This window comes from Macaca mulatta, chromosome 6, assembly GCF_049350105.2.
Source record: "Macaca mulatta isolate MMU2019108-1 chromosome 6, T2T-MMU8v2.0, whole genome shotgun sequence".
Taxonomy (NCBI): domain Eukaryota; kingdom Metazoa; phylum Chordata; class Mammalia; order Primates; family Cercopithecidae; genus Macaca; species Macaca mulatta.
The window spans coordinates 123,281,863-123,302,842 of NC_133411.1; the positions used below are offsets into that span (position 1 = coordinate 123,281,863).

The 20,980-nt window shown below is 38.1% G+C and overlaps 1 protein-coding gene across 2 annotated transcripts in view; it reads left to right on the forward strand.

The window, feature by feature from the left end:
- KCNN2 (potassium calcium-activated channel subfamily N member 2) overlaps positions 1-20,980 on the forward strand; it is a 272,306-nt gene that overhangs the window by 129,912 nt on the left and 121,414 nt on the right. For both annotated transcript variants that reach the window (XM_078004479.1, XM_078004478.1), the window contains one exon: positions 469-564. In XM_078004479.1, the coding sequence (XP_077860605.1) occupies positions 469-564 (96 nt within the window). The remainder of the gene's footprint in view (positions 1-468; positions 565-20,980) is intronic.

Consider the following 20,980-nt stretch of genomic DNA (forward strand, 5'->3'; position numbering starts at 1 on the left):
ACAACTCAGAGATGAACCCTTTCCGCGTGCAGCCAAAGTTCTCGAGGCAGTTAAGAGTGCCCAGCGCATTCGCGCACCTTTAGTAAGTGGTTCTGGGAGTCGGTGGAAACCACCTGTGTTCATCCCCTGGTGAATTATGTTTAGAAGGGCCCTTTCAACCCGCTCTCTTGAACTCAGGAGGAAGTTCCTCTCTGGTTTTGCTAGCCTGGAGCAGCAGCGCTTCGTTCCTCTATGGCGTGGACCCGGCAGCCCAGCCACGCGTCTTTCCAGTCTTTCCAGGTCTACTCTCATCTCTTGGTTTTGAGGCTGAATGATCTGACAGATCACAGAGCCAAGACAGGTGCACCCCTCTCCCCTTATCTTCCTTCTGTGAGTTCAGGTCCACCTGCGGGGGACTGACTGACTCTGGGGGCCTGGAAGGTGGTTAAAAGTGCTTCTTTCTTAAAAGTGCTTCTGTCTGTGTTGCAGGCGTCGCTGTATTCCTTAGCTCTGAAATGCCTTATCAGTCTCTCCACGATCATCCTGCTCGGTCTGATCATCGTGTACCACGCCAGGGAAATACAGGTAACTTAGGTCCTGCTGTTTATGAATGACCCAAAGCCCTGCAGTCAGCCTAGAGAAACGCGAGGCAGCAGAGGCTTTTTCCAAGCCGTCATGTCCTTGCTTGAGGTTACAGAAGACACACGCTGTATTGTTATGTTAGCACCTGACCTGTTCTTTCAGGAAGTGGAAAACAACACAAGGCAGGGTAGCAAATAAGCATGCACCATTTTCGGAGATGTATTTGTTGGACTCAAGATTTTTACTTCCCCTCAATAGGCGGATCCTTTTCTCCAGATCAGTCACATTTTGTTCCTTAAGGCCAGTTATGCTCTAGTTTTAATCTAGAATGAACTTTTGTTCTTGTCTGAGATACCTCTTCCTAGTGGGTGCGTCATTATGGGAGATTGTATCTATATAATCTTCTATAATTTAGGATAGAGAAGAAAATTGAGTGATGAGTTGCTGGCTAATTTATTAAATGAGATATGGGAAAAGATCTAACCATTTCCTAAATCCCCCACCATTAAAAAAAAACTGTTGTAAGTTTAGAATGCAAATTGTGTATATCCAATCATTAAGTATTTTTAAAAATGTAATTTAACAGTTAAGGCCACTGTCCTTGTGAGTTTTTTTTTTTTTTTTCCTAATATTTATTTTGTTTAAATGCAGCCAGGAGCTCTATATTTGGCTGTTAGTATCCATATCAGAATGCTCTATGAAACTTATGGGTCATCTTGTCAGTTGTTAGCCTACAAAGGAATATTAAGGCTTTTAAATTAAATTAAGTATAGAGTTTTCGAAAATTAGATTGGGATTTTTTTCAGCTTAGAATTTGCACTGTGTGGGAGGTGTGGTGGCTCAGGCCTGTGGTCCTGGTGCGTGAGAATTTGCACTATGTATTTTCTGATTTTTTTTTTTTCTTTTTTGAGCAGTTGTTAGACATTTGGTGGTACTATGAGACCCTTAATTTAGGCCATCTTCCTTTAGACTGCCTCAGTTTTAAGCTGCCTTTCAATTTAAAACCTTTTATAGGATTTGCCATTGAAGTCATTTAGTATTAATTTAAATTAAATTAATTTTAAATTAGTAACTAGCAAACACAAAATATGGGAGAAATCATTTTTAATGATTGCCCAGACAAAATAATGATGCACATTACTCCAAGTGCGGAGGGAGAAATTATTTCACCTTGCCTTTATATTTGTAAAACTTTGAAAAATGTGTTTTTGAAGGGATGAGGTTGGAGAATAATTAGAAAGAGTGAGACTACTCGGGAAATAAATAACAAAACTGCACTGCCAAAATGAGATGAACACATTTAAATTTTTTAAAGTTTTAACAGTTTACATAGATTCATCTTTAATTCAATACTAGGGATGGTGGGCTTTTGAGATTCTTTTTGAAGATTTTAAAGATATACTAAAATATAACTTAAACATTAGAAATTTGTCTTTTCATTTTGACTTGAAGAGTAGACAATTAGAGCTGGAAGGAACAAAATAGGTTTAATGGTCCTTTGACTCAGTTTACAGATAAGGAATCTGAAATCAGCAGAGGTAGCTTGCCGGGCCACACGGCTAGACAGTGCACAGTGAGAACCAGCCCTGTCCTAGCTTCCAGGCCATAATGCTTCCCTCTGCGATCTGCTGCTACATGCCAAAAACCTTGAAACATGGATATTTCTTTTTCTGCAGTTTCCCTCTAAATCCAAAAGTTTGGTATATAAATTCACTTAAACTTAAAAGATTATTCCAAAACGTTCTTACATATTTTTAAAAATCAAGTTAACTTGAAAAATGTTTTGCTTAGTGATTCTGAAATGAGAGACCTTGCTGGGTTTTATTAAATATCACCTTTGTGTTATTGCCTGTTCCTTGTGAAAATCACACAGCTAAACAAACATTCATGGGGGAGGACATTTGCTGGTATTAACATCAAGAACAAAGTGTCTTGAAAACACTGACTCTTTAAGAATCACTGGGAGATTTTTTGAAGTAATTCATAGGAGTCTAAAAAGAGCTAACAAATGTTAACTATTTATTTAAAGAAATTGGTATCATATTAGAACGCTTGAAATTTACAGAAATTAATAAAAAAGCATCATATTTTTATAGATTAATGCTTGAAAGCATTCCACTCATTGGGTAATTTAGAGGATGATTTCAGTTATGCATGTGCACATGTATTTTGATTAGGGTATGTATTGCATGGGTGAGAAAAATGACATGGAATGACTCTCCACGGCAAATATGCACAATGAACTTCCTTACTGTTGGGCAACATAAACGTTATAGAATGTTATATGTTTTAAAATTGGGTTTATTTTATATGATATGTGGCTTCTGTTAAACTCACTACACTTAAGATAATTTCAAAATAGATGTTTGGGTCATATCATTTAATTATTTTGGATGTAGGTTTTTTACTCGGTATATTATGTAGAGGGATTTCTCCTTTAAGCTGAAACTCCAAATTCTTATATGAGATACGTTTATTTAAAAAATAAAATAAAATGGAGAAGGGTCAAATAAATGTGAAGACCCTGAAATAGAAGTCAAGAACCAGAAAAAAGTAGCGATGTTCTAATTCGTCCAGAGAAGAGCGTCAACAGGGCTGTCAAATACCTTACTCTGAAACGCAATGAAACCAACTGCCCAGGCTTATGTATATGCGTGGAAAATGACGAATTACGCCCCCCTCCTTGTTTATTTATTGATGTCACTGCTGTACGTGTATTTTTTTCATAAAAAGTTTTAAGCTAATGAGCACTTCCCAACTCATGCTAAATGATTCCAAATATATCAATTAACTTTGAGTTAGGAAACTAAATGCAAGGTTATGCTGCCATTCATAGCATGTCCTTGGATGTAGCATATAATCTAAAAGAACAGTTTTGCTTTTTCTTTTTAGCATATCAGTATGATAATCAGATAGTTAAAGCTAGCCAGTGTAGGTTTCTGGTGCATGATATGATTTCTCACTGCATTCAGGAAAAGTAAGTGTTATAACTGACTTTCTGGCTCTATGTCCTCTGGAATTGCTTAATGAAGCAAGAGGAGGCCCTGACATTTTCATGGAGAACCTTGGAAAGCAAGTCTGTGTGACCTTTTATAAAATGTTTATACACACTCTGGCAAAATAAGATGGTTCAGGTGAGTCATGGACGGAAGTACTTGAATTAAAACAGTATGATGGGGAGGCTTTGTAAGATACCAGCTCAGTAAATTTCAGCTTTGGTGTCATTTTTCAGTACCATAGACAGCTCAGTGCACCAGGCAACAATTTTGTTCATTTTACTAATTACTTTTATTCCTCACTACCGAAAGTGAAATCACATTTTTGGTCGTAATACTTATAAAATATCAGATTGAGTAGTAGTAGTTTTTAGCTAAGGAGATATTAGACTTTTTCAGGTGATAATGAACTTGTTTTCTCTATCAGTAAAGCTAAAAAATAAATGAATGAACGCATAAAGAAATTGTAATAAATGCCTATGTATCATGACCTTCTGACAAAAGAAAACATAGTAGGGATTATTTTTATACAGTTTGGAAAGGTCCCTTGATATTAAGTAAGTAGCCTCCCTACCTCAAGTCTCAAGGTCAAATTATAGGTAAAGCAGAAACATGCTTTTTAGTGACTTTTTTTTCCCCCCCACCCCGCAGCGGGGTTGGAGATATGTCTCTGACAGAATAAGTACAAAACAAAGTTCAACTATTCTTTGAGATCTTCAACATCAGAAATTTTCAGTGTAGCTTCCATGTCATCTTTTCAGCTTTAGTATACTATTATTTTTCTTATAGAGGTAATTTTAGATGAAAGAGTTGTTTAGTATTTTGAGGTAGGCAAACATAAGATTCTAGCGGGGACAGAAAACCCGTTAGACTAGTGCCTGATCGGTCTGGATCTCATGGGTCTTGGAAGAATGGCAGATGATATACTTTGAATTGGAAAACATTTTCATTTCATTTGTTTGTTTTTGTAATATACAGCTGACTTTTGAACAACATGGGTGAACTGTATGGATCCACTTATACACAGATTTTTTTTCAGTAAATATAGTGGGCCCTCCATATCCATGGGTTCTGTATCAGCAGAAGTACAATATTCACTGGCTGTAAAACCCTCATACGGAGGATTGACTTTTCATTTATGTGGGTTGCAAAGTGCTGAAAGATTTAAGTACACCTGGATTTTGGTGTCTGTGGGGTTCCTGGAACTAATCCCCTGTGGTTACCAAGCGACAACTGTAATTATGTAATAAATAGCGTTAGGGAAAGCAGTGATTTTATTTGTTATGTTTTATGATGGAATCATGCTTTTCATCATCTTTCAAGTTAGCTTTTCAGAGATGGACTCTATAGCTCTATAATCGGAAGAACAGAAATAAAAATTTCCCTTCATTCATGCACCAAGGCCACAGAAAAGAGGAAACAGTGAGTGAGGGTGGGGGCCTCACCTGGACTGGTTGGGGAGGGGTGGTCCCTGTCTACTAGTAGGCTCTGTGGTTTGCTATATGAAGGCTCAGGTCTGAAGAAGAAGGAAAGAATGTTCTCTTTTCTACTTCTACAGAGAGCAAACAGGTGTTTGCAGACCATGCAGGAAATACTGCATATAGTTACTATTTTTATTAATGAAATAACCAATACACATAATAAAAGTAATTCAAACAGTACAGCAGAGTTTAGAATAAAAAGTGAAAGTCATATTCTCTCAGTCATGTTTCTCAGAGGTAACCACTTTTAAGTTATATATATAAATGCCTTCAGAACTTCAATACAGAATATTTAGGTATACACCCATACCTTGCTGATATTCTGTAGTGTATCTTGGAGGTTTATCCTCAGCAGCAGTAGGGACCTATTTCTTTTTTTTTAGCAGGTACATAAGATCCTATTCTATGGATGTACTGTGGTTTACTATCTGAGAGCTGATAGGCAATTTGGAGTTTTCTAAGTTTTTGCTGTTACAAGTAATATTACAGTGAACATCCTTATATATTTATTTTAATCTATTTAGAGTATGTACATATGGTAAATTTTCAGCAGTGAGACTGCTGAATCAAAGGGAGTTTGCATTTTAAATGGAAAGGTATGGCCCACTAGTCTTCTAGAAAGGCCGTCAGAGTTTATGTCTCTGCTTTCTCACACATTATTCCTCCACAGCATTGTCAACACTGGATGCTATAAAAAGATTTATTAAAGAAATCTTAAAAGTTTACCATTTTCTTGCGAAACATTTTTTGGTGACAAATTGTTTAAGGACAAAGCTCAAGGTCTCAGGCTTCTTTGCATCTATTTTGTAGTATCTAGCAGTGCGTTATCTAATCTGCTGGCAAATGGAGTTATCAGAAGCAAATGTTTGCCAAAGTTTTATTATTTCCGTTAAAAAAATTTGCATCCTGGCTAACATGGTGAAACCTCGTCTCCACTAAAAATACCAAAAAAATCAGCCAGCCATGGTGGTGGCATGCACCTGTAATCCCAGCTACTCAGGAGGCTGAGGCAGAGAATGGCCTGAACCTGGGAGGCAGAGCTTGCAGTGAGCCAAGATCGTGTCACCGCACTCCAGCCTGGGTGACAGAGCAAGACTCTGTCTCAAAATAAATAAATAATAAAATAAGATTTGGAGGAGGTTGTTGAAGGAAGCTAAAAAAGTAGAAAAAATTATCTTGGATTGGTCTTAAGTTTTCTGCTATGGTAGTTTCATGTACCTATGAGGTAGATAAAAATTATAGCAACAGGTTGAAGGTAAGACTCTAAAAGATAGTGAGGTAGAAAACTTGCCTGAATTCCTTTGTTGAGTGGTTTTCAGCTCAGTGACTGATGTCTATATTGCCAGCAACCTCTACATCAGAAGTAATGAGATGCTCAGTCCCTTTGACTTTGTGTATATACCGTAGTAACGAAATCACTCAGGACTAATTTTCTCTGCCTGCCTGTGTAAAGATCTCTGCATTATTAATGGGTGTAACACTAAATAAAGCGATCCTGGTGTGTTTACAGAGCAGCATCACAAATGAATGAAGAGTGGAACTTTAGGTTTACCACAAATGGGTTTTCTAGAGCATCCATCCTGTTTCTGGGCCATGTTTTGTACAGTTCAGAGATGAAGGCACTGTGGACTGTCATCATCCCAAACCACACTTGGCAGGGAGCACCATAGCAGCCTGCACTGATTTAACTTCAGAGAAGTTATATTCGGTTAGGATAGGAAGTGGTTTTGTGGGGTTGTTTTAGAGAGAGTTTCTACTCATTAAGAAATAATGTAATATTTGCTACTTTGGGAGTATATTTTCAACCTGAAAGTCCTTAAGAATTCTATTTATAAAACTAGAAAACACACAGAGGGATCTTTATTATTATTGAACCCAGTATCCCACCCAGCACGAGAATGTCCTTTATGTCATTTTTAATAAAAGTGAGTCACCCAGTTCCTGCTTAAACTCTTTTCCTGAGATTGTGAGTTCATACACGTACAAGGCTGTTTCATTCTTAGCTCTTATTTTTAGTAAGATTTTATGTTCAGGTGAAGTCTCATTTTTATATATTCCGTATTCAACATTTTAAAAGTTTTTGAGGTCTGCAAATGCAATGAGGAATAAGACAGGAGGGGCCCTTTCCTCTTGGAGCTGATATTCCAAGGAGGAGGGGTTAAAGAGAGACAAAAATCAATAATAAAATTTTTGGAAGTTGTGATAAATTCCCTAGAGGAGAGACAAAGGGCTGAGATAGAAAGTTGGGAGACAAGGGTTGCATACATCAGACAGGACAATCAAGGGAGGACTGTCTGAGGAAGTGACATTTAAACTGAGACATAAAAGGAAAGGAGTAGCCAGTATTGCCAGAGTCTGGGAACTACCTGTGTGAAGGTCTCATGACCAGGAATTTACTGTGCTTAAGCAAATGACAGCAAACCAGCATAGCATAGCCCAAGCAGGAGCAGAATGGTACCAAATAGAGTAGGAGGGGATAAAGGGACCTGGTTTTCAAGGATCTTGAGGCAATGGTAAGGATTTATGGATTTTTTTCTTTTTCCCTGACGTGCAGGAGGGAAGTCGGTTAAGAGTTTAAAGCAGGCAAGGGTCATGATCCAGCTTAATGTTTAAGCAGGCCTTGTTTTGATGCTGTCAGAATTGGCCTGGATACTATTAGGAAGTTGTTGGCAAGCTGTTTCATAGAGAGAGATGATGCTCACCTGGCTTAATAGCATTCTTGCTTGTAGCAGCCATAAAGATGAGAAGTGGGCTGATTGGAGGCCTGTGTTAGAGGTAGAACTCACTTACCATTGGACAGAATGTGGCAGGTAAGGGCAAGGGTCAATACAAAGATGATTGATGGGGTTCTGGCTGGAGCAGCTGAGTGTATTGTGCTGAGAAGGGAAGACTCAAATTGAGAAGCAGGGTGTAGAATCAGGAATTTCTTTTGGCATAATAGATTTGAAATTCTGCTGATTGTATATGAGAGTCTGGAGTGCAGAGGAAGTCTGTACCGGATATTTAAATTTGGGAGTTATCAGCACAGAGACTATTTAAACCCACAGGAATTGATGAAATCACTGAGAGAGAATAGAAAAATGAGAAGGTTGAGAGTTGATCATTCTCTGACATCTAGAGGTTGAGTAAAGAACTAGAAAGAGGAGACAAGAATGAATTGTCCCTGAGGTGAAGGAGTCTAAGAGATAGGAGTGTTTTAAGGAGGGCATAGCACTCTATATTGAATGCTACCAAGGTCTGTTAATATGGGGTAGAGAAGTGGTTTTTGGATTTGGAAAATTGAAGGTCATTGCTGACCTTGATGAGCCATTTCTGTGGAGTAGTAGAGACAGAAATAGACTGTAAGTTCTAGCATAAAAGAATAAGTTGATTTCCCTTTTCACAGGATCACAGAGCAAACATTTTAACATTAGATCCATTTAAATGCCCTCCTAGTTAAATAGTCCCAATTTCTTTGAATATTCCTTCTCAGACATTGAATGTACCTGATCACAACCTTCTGGACTTACTCAGTTATGTTGAATTTCCTCTTCAAATGAGAAGGTCAGAAATATACTCAACACTTTCAGATAGGATCTTCCAGTGGGGTTAACGCTCCTCATCAAAAATGCTATATTATACTGACTCTTATTAGTCTAAAATGGTCATTGCTTCACAGAAATTTGCCCAGTGACACTTGTAAAATTGTTATTGAGCTAAATGCTCAGCTTTACGTTTACTAACCCTTTTAAATAGCGTCTTGATTTCAGACCAGCATGTCAGCCTGTCAGAATTGTTTGAATCAATGCTAATGTTTATTTGAAAATCCTGTGTATGGATGATCTATAGAATTGGAAGACTCCAGAGTTTACATTGGTGCTAGATTCTGTTCCAGAAACGTGGTCAATATTGGTGGCTCTTACTTGGTTTGGATACCTGTCATTGACATATTTGACTCTTCTTTCTTACTTTTGTGCTAGCTATGAGTCTGAAAAGTGAACCTTTGGACAAGACAAGGTCAGAGTTTAGAAGTAGGCCCTTTTTGTTGTTGTGAGTCATCTGCTCATCCATGATGTTTGAACTCTGTGAACTCTGTCAGCCACTTCACATTTCTCTAGTTTGTGTACAAGAATTTTATGAGGACTGTCTGATCCCTTGTTAGAATTCACATTTTCTGTGTATACTGCAGTGTCAGGATCTTTCAGTCTATTAGTGATATCCAAGAAGGAAGTAAGACTGATTTGCTTGTAATTTTAGTGTATAATATAGGCTTCATGACCTAATCCCTTTACTCATAAAAATTTTATTTTTTACCTTCAGATTATAAAATTAATAACTATTCATGTTAGGAAATTTGTGAAACATAGGAAAATATGAAAAGTAGTATAAATTAGTCTAATCTTGCCACCCAGTGATGACTATTATTTATGATATTGTGTATTTATATAAAGCATATGGACATGCTATTTGATATGTTGCTGTATAAGGAGATTTTATATTCTCTTCATATAACTTTTTATTGTTTTTTCCTCATGTTTAAACATTCTTAATATTGTAGGTGCAAGTTTTCTTTCATTATGTAAATATAATCAATTTAATTATTTTCCCTATTTTGGACACTTAAAATTAGAAATAACATATTTTAAACATTTTTTATAACAAATACCCTTGCAGATTAACTTTTGTGAGCATCTCTGGTGATTTCCTAAGGATAAACTGCCAAGAGAGAAATTACTGAATTAAAGGGTATTTAAGACAACTGATAGCTTGTAAAATTATTCTCCCAAAAGTTTTTATCAGTCCTTTTATTTTTAAAGTGCTTTCAAACCACTTTATGAAATGTGGTTTATTGAACTGATCTAGCAATTTCTGCAGTATCTAGGCTTAAGAGTGCCAGGTAGCATTGAGTACTGTGATGTGTAAATCTGGCAATTTGCTTCCCTGTGGTCTCCTATACCTTCCTAATTCTCCGTGATCTTGGTTTTGAAATATTGGCTAAAAAGGCTTCTAAAAGGGTATCACTTTTGAATAGTTAAAAACAATTATATAGAAACAATGGGAAAGCAATATTGGAAGATAACTTTGTCTCCAAATATTCCCAATTGTTTTCATTATGGGAAGCTTTAAAACCCGTGATTTCTGACAATTTTTCTCTCTAAACTTTCCTGCTGAGCAGAGCAATAGGACTCTCCTTTGTGTTGACTGCTTTTACAACACAGTCTTGTGGCTTTGTGCATTCATTCTCAGCTCTGCCACTAATCAGCTGTGTGACCATGGACAAGTTACTTAATCTCTCTGAACTTCAACTTCCTTCTCTGTAAAATGGGGAATACAGAGTACCTCTCTCATGGGGTTGTTATGAAGATTAAGTAAGGTTATATATATATATATATAACTTAGAAGACTGCCTGGCATGTGGTAAGGGCTATTTACATGTCAACGGTTGGTTATTGTTCACTATTTTGGAGTTTGTTGGAGTGGAAGGGGTGGAATTGGAGCCCAGCTTCTCTGGGCTTTAGAAAACAGTGATTTTTTTTTTTTTTTCCATACGAAATTTATGAGAGAGAACAGGAAAAAAAAAAAGGGGCCATTCAAGCAGTGTTTATTAGTTTATTAACACTTAATCTAGGGTGTGTGTGTGCAAGCACGTGCATATTTTTAAATGAAAGCTTTTGCTGTCTATTAAGGACAGCCATTTGTTTTTTTAAACAGATTTAGTTCTGAATCTTCCTGTGAGGAGGTTGACTATCTTAGGTGAGAAGTAATAATTTTGTCTGTTAGGTTTCAGATCTGTAATGAGTGTTCAGGTACTGTGATGTTAGGCTAACAGTTTTTACTAAAATGGCCATTTTCCACGTAAACTTACCATGGGTGTGGCTTCATCTTGGAATCAAGGCCCTTTCTGTGCTACATTAACTTCTTCAGGCATCACAGCTGACTGCCTCTCCTCACCACTAATTAGGACCCTGGTGACTTAAAAGAATTAAGTGAAGCACTCCAGAAAGTAAGCAAAGGGAATCATTTGGATGATGGAAAATTCTGGTATTAAACTCCTGCTGAAAGGGGATAAGAGGTAGTAAACAGCCTAAGGCATACATGCAAATGACTGTAGTTGGCAGTATTTCTGTCTGTATTCTTTGTAGGTCTACAGGATATTTAAATAAAAAGTGTTTTTTTCTTTTTCTGGACTGGGTTTATTTCTGGTGAGAGTTTTGTTTTCTTTGCTACCCTCAACCACAGTGCTTGGAGTACAGTGGTCTGAAAGAACTGGGAAGAATTTCTTTGTGTAAATATGACAAATAACATCTCGAAATATTCTGGGTACAGTGATTGTTTTACTTTTTATCAGGGAGCTTGTATCTTTTCTGTTTTATTTCAAATAATCATCAATTGAATCTACATTCTGTCCATTCTTTGTTTAGAATAATGTGTTATCGTTGAGTGAGTTTTGGACTTTGCTTTTCGAATTTATAGGACACATTGGGATTTATACATTGTAAACTTGGAATGAATTATGTAGACCATTCTAACAACTGATATTCTGTATCAATAATGTGTCCTTTGCTTCCTTTAATATTCTGGGCATTTTTGCCTGATTATGTAACTATCTGTAGTGATTATCTGGTTTTAAGATGGGATTGTTTTCAGGTAATTTGGCCGCTGAGACTTTATTGTCTGGTTGCTGAGTTAGTTGTCTTCTGTCAGGAAGCTTTCGTGTTCCAGGGGAAATTCTATGCGATATTTGCATATTAGTTTTGACAAAGACATACTGATTTTTCAGGAGAAAGCATAAAACACTATAGTATGCTTATCAAGCTTTTCACCTTGGATAGTACTTTTCTTAGAATAGTGTCTCCCGTCACAGGGTTAAAAATTGCATGGGTGCTAATTCATGAACTGTTTAATTTTTTACTGTGTGGCTAAGGGAAACTATACCCTAGCTTTGGATAGTAGAGTATTTAAGAAATTGATAGTAGAGTGTTTAAGAAATTAAAAAGTGCTAATGAGACTGAGTGTTGAGGTTGTATGCATATAATGTGACATAAAAGTGATGGCTGTGGGATGTATAATAGTAATCTCATGCTTTTTCAGAGATACATCTAATACTTTTAGGTATGTACCCAAGCAAAAGTATTGACTGAAAACTTTGTTTTATTTATGTGGAATTAGCTATGAAGTTTTTAAGACTTAAAAGTCTTAGCTTTTAGAAACTTGCTGTAAGTCAATTTTCATAAAGGTAAATCTAATCTCTCACTTGGAAAAAGTCATATCAGTTTGTCTCTTGAGGTAAGAATACCTGAAGATATGTTTATTTAGGTTTACATGTCATTGGTTTAAAGCCTTTAGTTTACTGCTTGAAACTCTTGGTAATGTCGCAAATGTATTAGTGTTGTTGAAAAATATTTTGAGTTATAATTTTACTTCATCAGTAGTATTTTAGTCAAGATTTTACTAGTTGTTCTTATTTGTCAACATCAAAGAGAATATTTGATGAAAATGTGTTGGAGCAGGTGTCTACAATTTAAGCATGGGTGATACAAAGAGAAATCTCCAGTATGCTTATTATTATTATTTTGCAAAAAGAAAGCAACAACAACACAATTCGGGGATGAAAACTATTTTTTAAAACTGTTTTTGATTTTGTATTCACTGGTTCTTGTGGAGTTTTTATATCATTTAAAAAAAAGACTCACAGTGTATATATGTATCTTTCCTTTAGCATGTCTATTTCACACAGTCTCTTTTATCTTTTTTGACAACTGTACCTATTTTTCAGTTGTTCAGTTTTGACCAAATTCTGCTTCACGTCTGAAACGTGTCCTTTGGGTGTTTCTTACACTGGGGAATGAAGATCCAGCCCACTCACTGTCATGTTCACTGTCTCAGTCTGATGCTGTGTGTACAGATCGCTTCAGTGGCAGCTATTTAGAAGTAATGTATCCATCAAATGTGTCTCACACAAGTAGCCACAGAAGGAAAGGGGACATGTGTTTAGGACTTAGTCCCTCAGGCCCATGTCAGAACATCCTTCCTGCACAGAGACTGCACAGAGCACTCAGTGGGCGAGCATCTGCGCTGCAGCATTTACCCAGCAGCAAAAGGTCTCCTCTGCACTAGTGTGCAAGAATGCAGGTGGCCGCAGCAAGGTGATCAGTGTGATGGAAGGTGAGCAGAAGCCTCATCTTCAAAACCCCAGTTATGACCTGCTGCCATATGGGAACACAATTCAGCAAATGAAAAGCAATAGGATGGGGAGGCTGATGGTGAGAAACGATAGGCTCAGATGCCCTTGCGACATATGCTGTAGCTGCATTTCCAGGCTGAATGCAAATTTTCATGAATTTGCTCACATTTCCTCTCTCCTCTGTTGTGTGAATGATGACTTGTACATTCAATGGGGTCCAAGTCGTTGATGATTTTTAACCTTTTTCTTAAACACAATGGGGGAAATTACAATGAAGTGTTACAAGGTACAAGTGTACTTTCCCTTACTGAGGAGATAAAGAGAACAGGTTTTAAAATCATCTCATTGGCCAGCCATGGTGACTCATAGCTGTAATCTCAATGCTTTGGGAGGCTGAGGGGAGACGACTGCTTGAAGGAAGCCAGGAATTGGAGACCAGCCTGGGCAACATAGCAAGACCCCATCTGTGCAAAAATAAATAAATGAAACACTTAGCTGGGCGTGGTAGTGCATGCCTGTAGTCCCGGCTACTTGGGAAGATGGCTTGAGCCCAGGAGTTCAGGGCTGCAATGAATCATGATTGTACCACCACCCTCCAGTCTGGGCAGAAGAGTGAGCCCCTGTCGCCTAAAAAAAATTTTTAAAAATTATCTCATTGACTTTATTTTAAATTTGCCTATTGGATCCTTTTGAGGAGCAACTCTCCCTACCCAGTGCTCACTGAGACCACCACTGGCTGTGTGTACATAATCTCTCCCTTTTTCGGCTTCCCCAGCCTTGTTTTCATTTAGGAATATTCCTGGGAACATCTGCTGTGTTTTGAGAATACCAGCCATGTCAGGATTCCCACTCTGATCCTGAGGGACATACTGAGGATCCCTGATGCTCTCTAATCCCCCTATGTGCATCATTATGATGGGAGGGTGGAAAAATAAGCCTAAGTGTAACATTTTCCAGTCATGCTGGATGGTATCTGTTGCTTGTACTCGTGTTTATGTTGAATGTTAAAAGCTTGTAAAAAGTAGAAGAGCTGCTGCTTGAAGGTGATAGATGCCACCTGGCTGGGCCTGTCACTGTCCAGCAGGGTGTGGGTGGCAGCACAGAGTGTAGACCCCAAGAGGACAGTGTAAGGGGAGAAGCCCGAGGGATGCCTTCTATCTAGACAGACATTTGTGCCTCTGGAAGCAGCCCAGACACCAGTTAAGAACTTTGGCTCTGGATCCAGACAGATTTGAATTAGAACTCAGTTTTACTCTGTGTGACCATAAGAAGACAGTATTACCCCTCCCAGGCTCATTGTTTCATCTGTAAAATGGAAATAATCATTGTACCTATCTCATTAGATTGTTTTTGGGATTCAGTGAGACAGTGTTGATGAAGAATCTAGCGTGATACCTGCCACATGATAAATGCTGAATAAGTCTTAACTTCTGTTATTATTCTTCTGTCATTGTTACTGCTCTTCTGTCATTATTATTATTAAGTAAATACTGTAGCCTTCACAAGGAAGCAGAGCCTAGAGTCTAGAAGGATCTCAAGATGGGAGGAGGGAAAGGCAATAATGACCCTATTTCAAGGTACCTGAAAGTTCTGGTAAGAGGGACATTGGGCAGAGAAGGCAAATATTTGCTTAGTTAGAACAGGGATTGGCAAACTGCAGCCCATGGACCAAATCCGCCCCCTGAACAAATCTGGCCTACATGTTTGTATATGAAAAAAACTTTTATTGGAACACAGCCGTGCTCACTTGTTCAGGTATTGATTATTGCCGCTTTTGTGCTACAGTGGCAGGGTTGAGTAGTTGCAACAGAGGCCATATGGCTGGCAAAATGAAAAATATTTGCTTTCTGGGCCTTTTACAGAAAAAGTTTGCCAACTTCTGAGTTAGAGAAGAGGATGATCAGCAAAGGCAAGAAGAAACATGCCTGAAAGTGTTTGTTCTGCCTTTGCATCAAAAGCTATTCTTGGTTCTGATTTTTACTAAGGAAAGTGTGTGGTGGGCAGAGGTTCAGGTAGATGCTGATTGGGAAGTGCAGATTTTTGTAGGTAATAGACTTTCTGTTATGGCCCATATCTCAGTCTTCTGTGTAGGAGTTTGTACCCCTGGGATTGAGGTGGAATCATGTGTTGAATTAGATTTACATCATCACATGCAAGTGGAATGGCTGTAGTTGAAACTTCTCGTGCCTCCGGGTTGGGAGTCATTTTTGGGAGGGGCTGTAAGGAGAGAATGGCCTTGTTTGACCTTTGGTGCTGCATAACTTAGTCTCAGAAAAGCGAGGCATCTCATTGTGGCTTATGATGTTCCGTGACACTGTCGGTGTGGCTTGCCTCTATCATGAAGTGAGACTCATTTGTTTTATGTTGTGAAGAAAGTATTTTGTAGCTGACTGTTCTCTAACTCTGTATTTTGCCATAAGAAAGCCACAAATTAAGGTGGGAAGCAGTAAAGAGTGTTTGTTATTTTCTTTTGGTCTGAAGTTCTGGCAGCATGTATAATTTATTAATTTCCTTATTGCTGTTTCTAGTGATTAAAGTTATATTTCATGCAAATAATCTCCATTCTGAGCTGCCTACGGGCAACTCCTCTTGGAAGTCCCTCAGGGCTGCAGCTCAGCACCTCCCAGCCTTGTCATTCCTCTTAGGCCTCCTAGTGGTAGCTGACATTTGCTGTCTTAGAAAAGGGAACCACGGTCCACCTGGGGCCCCAGGGAGGACCCTCGCCATCCCTTTTCTTCTGCCCATCTCCCCACACACTTGCAAGAGTCATCAGGATACTATGGCCGTTCCCTCCTTAGTGTCCTTGGCATTACCTTTGCTCTCTGCTGACAGTCTTGTGCCTTCATTCTGATTTCCAAACTTACTGACTCTTCCCAGGTCCTCCTGCAATCTCTTTTATGAATATACTTACTGAATATTTTATAAATATTATATAGCATATTATATATTTATAGCATATATTATATAGCTTATATATTATATAGCATATTAATATTTTATAACTGTTATATAGCATAATTATATTGTGACAGTATAATGAATAACAATATATACCATCTATATTATATGTAAAGTGTAAAAATATATAAGTATAGAAAAGTAATGTGTTATACATGTGATTTACATAATTTCTTTTTCTTTTTTTTTAAATTTATTTATTATTATTATACTTTAAGTTGTAGGGTACATGTGCATAACGTGCAGGTTTGTTACATATGTATACTTCTGCCATGTTGGTGTGCTGCACCCATCAACTCGTCATTTACATCAGGTATAACTCCCAATGCAATCCCTCCCCCCTCCCCCCTCCCCATGATAGGCCCTGGTGTGTGATGTTCCCCTTCCTGAGTCCCAGTGATCTCATTATTCAGTTCCCACCTATGAGTGAGAACATGCGGTGTTTGGTTTTCTGTTCTTGTGATAGTTTGCTAAGAATGATGGATTCCAGCTGCATCCAAGTCCCTACAAAGGACTCAAACTCATCCTTTTTGATGGCTGCATAGTATTCCATGGTGTATATGTGCCACATTTTCTTAATCCAATCTGTCACTGATGGACATTTGGGTTGATTCCAAGTCTTTGCTATTGTGAATAGTGCTGCAATAAACATACGTGTGCATGTGTCTTTATAGCAGCATAATTTATAATCCTTTGGGTATATACCCAGTAATGGGATGGCTGGCTCATATGGTACATCTAGTTCTAGATCCTTGAGGAATCGCCATACTGTTTTCCATAATGGTTGAACTAGTTTACAATCCCACCAACAGTGTAAAAGTGTTCCTATTTCTCCACATCCTCTCCAGCACCTGTTGTTTCCTGACTTTTTAATGATTGCCATTCTAACTGGTGTGAGATGGTATCTCATTGTGGTTTTGATTTGCATTTCTCTGATGGCCAGTGATGATGAGCATTTTTTCATGTGTCTGTTGGCTGTATGAATGTCTTCTTTTGAGAAATATCTGTTCATATCCTTTGCCCACTTTTTGATGGGGTTGTTTGTTTTTTTCTTGTAAATTTGTTTGAGTTCTTTGTAGGTTCTGGATATTAGCCCTTTGTCAGATGAGTAGATTGCAAAAATTTTCTCCCATTCTGTAGGTTGCCTGTTCACTCTGATGTTAGTTTCTTTTGCTGTGCAGAAGCTCTTTAGTTTAATGAGATCCCATTTGTCAATTTTGGCTTTTGCTGCTGTTGCTTTTGATGTTTTAGACATGAAGTCTTTGCCCATGCCTATGTCCTGAATGGTACTACCTAGGTTTTCCTCTAGGATTTTTATGGTATTAGGTCTAACATTTAAGTCTCTAATCCATCTTGAATTAATTTTCGTATAAGGAGTAAGGAAAGGATCCAGTTTCAGCTTTCTACTTATGGCTAGCCAATTTTCCCAGCACCATTTATTAAATAGGGAATCTTTTCCCCATTTCTTGTTTCTCTCAGGTTTGTCAAAGATCAAATGGCTGTAGATGTGTGGTATTATTTCTGAGGACTCTGTTCTGTTCCATTGGTCTATATCTCTGTTTTGGTACCAGTACCATGCTGTTTTGGTTACTGTAGCCTTGTAGTATAGTTTGAAGTCAGGTAGCGTGATGCCTCCAGCTTTGTTCTTTTGACTTAGGATTGTCTTGGAGATGCGGGCTCTTTTTTTGTTCCATATGAACTTTAAAGCAGTTTTTTCCAATTCTGTGAAGAAACTCATTGGTAGCTTGATGGGGATGGCATTGAATCTATAAATTACCTTGGGCAGTATGGCCATTTTCACGCTATTGATTTTTCCTATCCATGAGCATGGTATGTTCTTCCATTTGTTTGTGTCCTCTTTTATTTCACTGAGCAGTGGTTTGTAGTTCTCCTTGAAGAGGTCCTTTACATCCTTTGTAAGTTGGATTCTTAGGTATTTTATTCTCTTTGAAGCAATTGTGAATGGAAGTTCATTCCTGATTTGGCTCTCTGTTTGTCTGTTACTGGTGTATAAGAATGCTTGTGATTTTTGCACATTAATTTTGTATCCTGAGACTTTGCTGAAGTTGCTTATCAGCTTAAGGAGATTTTGGGCTGAGACAATGGGGTTTTCTAAATATACAATCATGTCATCTGCAAACAGGGACAATTTGACTTCTTCTTTTCCTAACTGAATACCCTTGATTTCTTTCTCTTGCCTGTTTGCCCTAGCCAGAACTTCCAACACTATGTTGAATAGGAGTGGTGAGAGAGGGCATCCCTGTCTTGTGCCAGTTTTCAAAGGGAATTTTTCCAGTTTTTGCCCATTCAGTATGATATTGGCTGTGGGTTTGTCATAAATAGCTCTTATTATTTTGAGGTACGTTCCATCAATACCGAATTTATTGAGCGTTTTTAGCATGAAGGGCTGTTGAATTTTGTCAAAAGCCTTTTCTGCACCAATTGAGATAATCATGTGGTTCTTGTCTTTGGTTCTGTTTATATGCTGGATTATGTTTATTGATTTGCGAATGTTGAACCAGCCTTGCATCCCAGGGATGAAGCCCACTTGATCATGGTGAATAAGCTTTTTGATGTGTTGCTGAATCCGGTTTGCCAGTATTTTATTGAGGATTTTTGCATCGATGTTCATCAGGGATATTGGTCTAAAATTCTCTTTTTTAGTTGTGTCTCTGCCAGGCTTTGGTATCAGGATGATGTTGGCCTCATAAAATGAGTTAGGGAGGATTCCCTCTTTTTCTATTGATTGGAATAGTTTCAGAAGGAATGGTACCAACTCCTCCTCGTACCTCTGGTAGAATTCAGCTGTGAATCCATCTGGTCCTGGACTTTTTTTGGTTGGTAGGCTATTAATTATTGCCTCAATTTCAGAGCCTGCTATTGGTCTATTCAGGGATTCAACTTCTTCCTGGTTTAGTCTTGGAAGAGTGTAAGTGTCCAGGAAATTATCCATTTCTTCTAGATTTTCCAGTTTATTTGTGTAGAGGTGTTTATAGTATTCTCTGATGGTAGTTTGTATTTCTGTGGGGTCGGTGGTGATATCCCCTTTATCATTTTTAATTGCGTCGATTTGATTCTTCTCTCTTTTCTTCATTAGTCTGGCTAGTGGTCTGTCAATTTTGTTGATCTTTTCAAAAAACCAACTCCTGGATTCATTGATTTTTTGGAGGGTTTTTTGTGTCTCTATCTCCTTCAGTTCTGCTCCGATCTTAGTTATTTCTTGCCTTCTGCTAGCTTTCGAATGTGTTTGCTCTTGCTTCTCTAGTTCTTTTAATTGCGATGTTAGAGTGTCAATTTTAGATCTTTCCTGCTTTCTCTTGTGGGCATTTAGTGCTATAAATTTCCCTCTACACACTGCTTTAAATGTGTCCCAGAGATTCTGGTATGTTGTATCTTTGTTCTCATTGGTTTCAAAGAACATCTTTATTTCTGCCTTCATTTCGTTATGTACCCAGTAGTCATTCAGGAGCAGATTGTTCAGTTTCCATGTAGTTGAGCGGTTTTGATTGAGTTTCTTAGTTCTGAGTTCTAGTTTGATTGCACTGTGGTCTGAGAGACAGTTTGTTATAATTTCTGTTCTTGTACATTTGCTGAGGAGTGCTTTACTTCCAATTACGTGGTCAATTTTGGAGTAAGTATGATGTGGTGCTGAGAAGAATGTATATTCTGTTGATTTGGGGTAGAGAGTTCTATAGATGTCTATTAGGTCTGCTTGCTGCAGAGATGAGTTCAATTCCTGGATATCCTTGTTAACTTTCTGTCTCGTTGATCTGTCTAATGTTGACAGTGGAGTGTTGAAGTCTCCCATTATTATTGTATGGGAGTCTAAGTCTCTTTGTAAGTCTCTAAGGACTTGCTTTATGAATCTGGGTGCTCCTGTATTGGGTGCATATATATTTAGGATAGTTAGCTCTTCCTGTTGAATTGATCCCTTTACCATTATGTAATGGCCTTCTTTGTCTCTTTTGATCTTTGATGGTTTAAAGTCTGTTTTATCAGAGACTAGTATTGCAACCCCTGCTTTTTTTTGTTCTCCATTTGCTTGGTAAATCTTCTTCCATCCCTTTATTTTGAGCCTATGTATGTCTCTGCGTGTGAGATGGGTCTCCTGAATACAGCAGACTGATGGGTCTTGACTCTTTATCCAGTTTGCCAGTCTGTGTCTTTTAATTGGAGCATTTAGTCCATTTACATTTAAGGTTAATATTGTTATGTGTGAACTTGATCCTGCCATTATGATATTAACTGGTTATTTTGCTCGTTAGTTGATGCAGTTTCTTCCTAGCCTCTATGGTCTTTACATTTTGGCATGTTTTTGCAATGGCTGGTACCGGTTGTTCCTTTCCATGTTTAGTGCTTCCTTCAGGGTCTCTTGTAAGGCAGGCCTAGTGGTGACAAAATCTCTAAGCATTTGCTTATCTGTAAAGGATTTTATTTCTCCTTCACTTATGAAACTTAGTTTGGCTGGATATGAAATTCTGGGTTTAAAATTCTTTTCTTTAAGAATGTTGAATATTAGCCCCCACTCTCTTCTGGCTTGGAGAGTTTCTGCCGAGAGATCTGCTGTTAGTCTGATGGGCTTCCCTTTGTGGGTAACCCGACCTTTCTCTCTGGCTGCCCTTAAGATTTTTTCCTTCATTTCAACTTTGGTGAATCTGGCAATTATGTGTCTTGGAGTTGCTCTTCTCCAGGAGTATCTTTGTGGCGTTCTCTGTATTTTCTGGATTTGAATGTTGGCCTGCCCTACTAGGTTGGGGAAGTTCTCCTGGATGATATCCTGAAGAGTGTTTTCCAACTTGGTTCCATTTTCCCCCTCACTT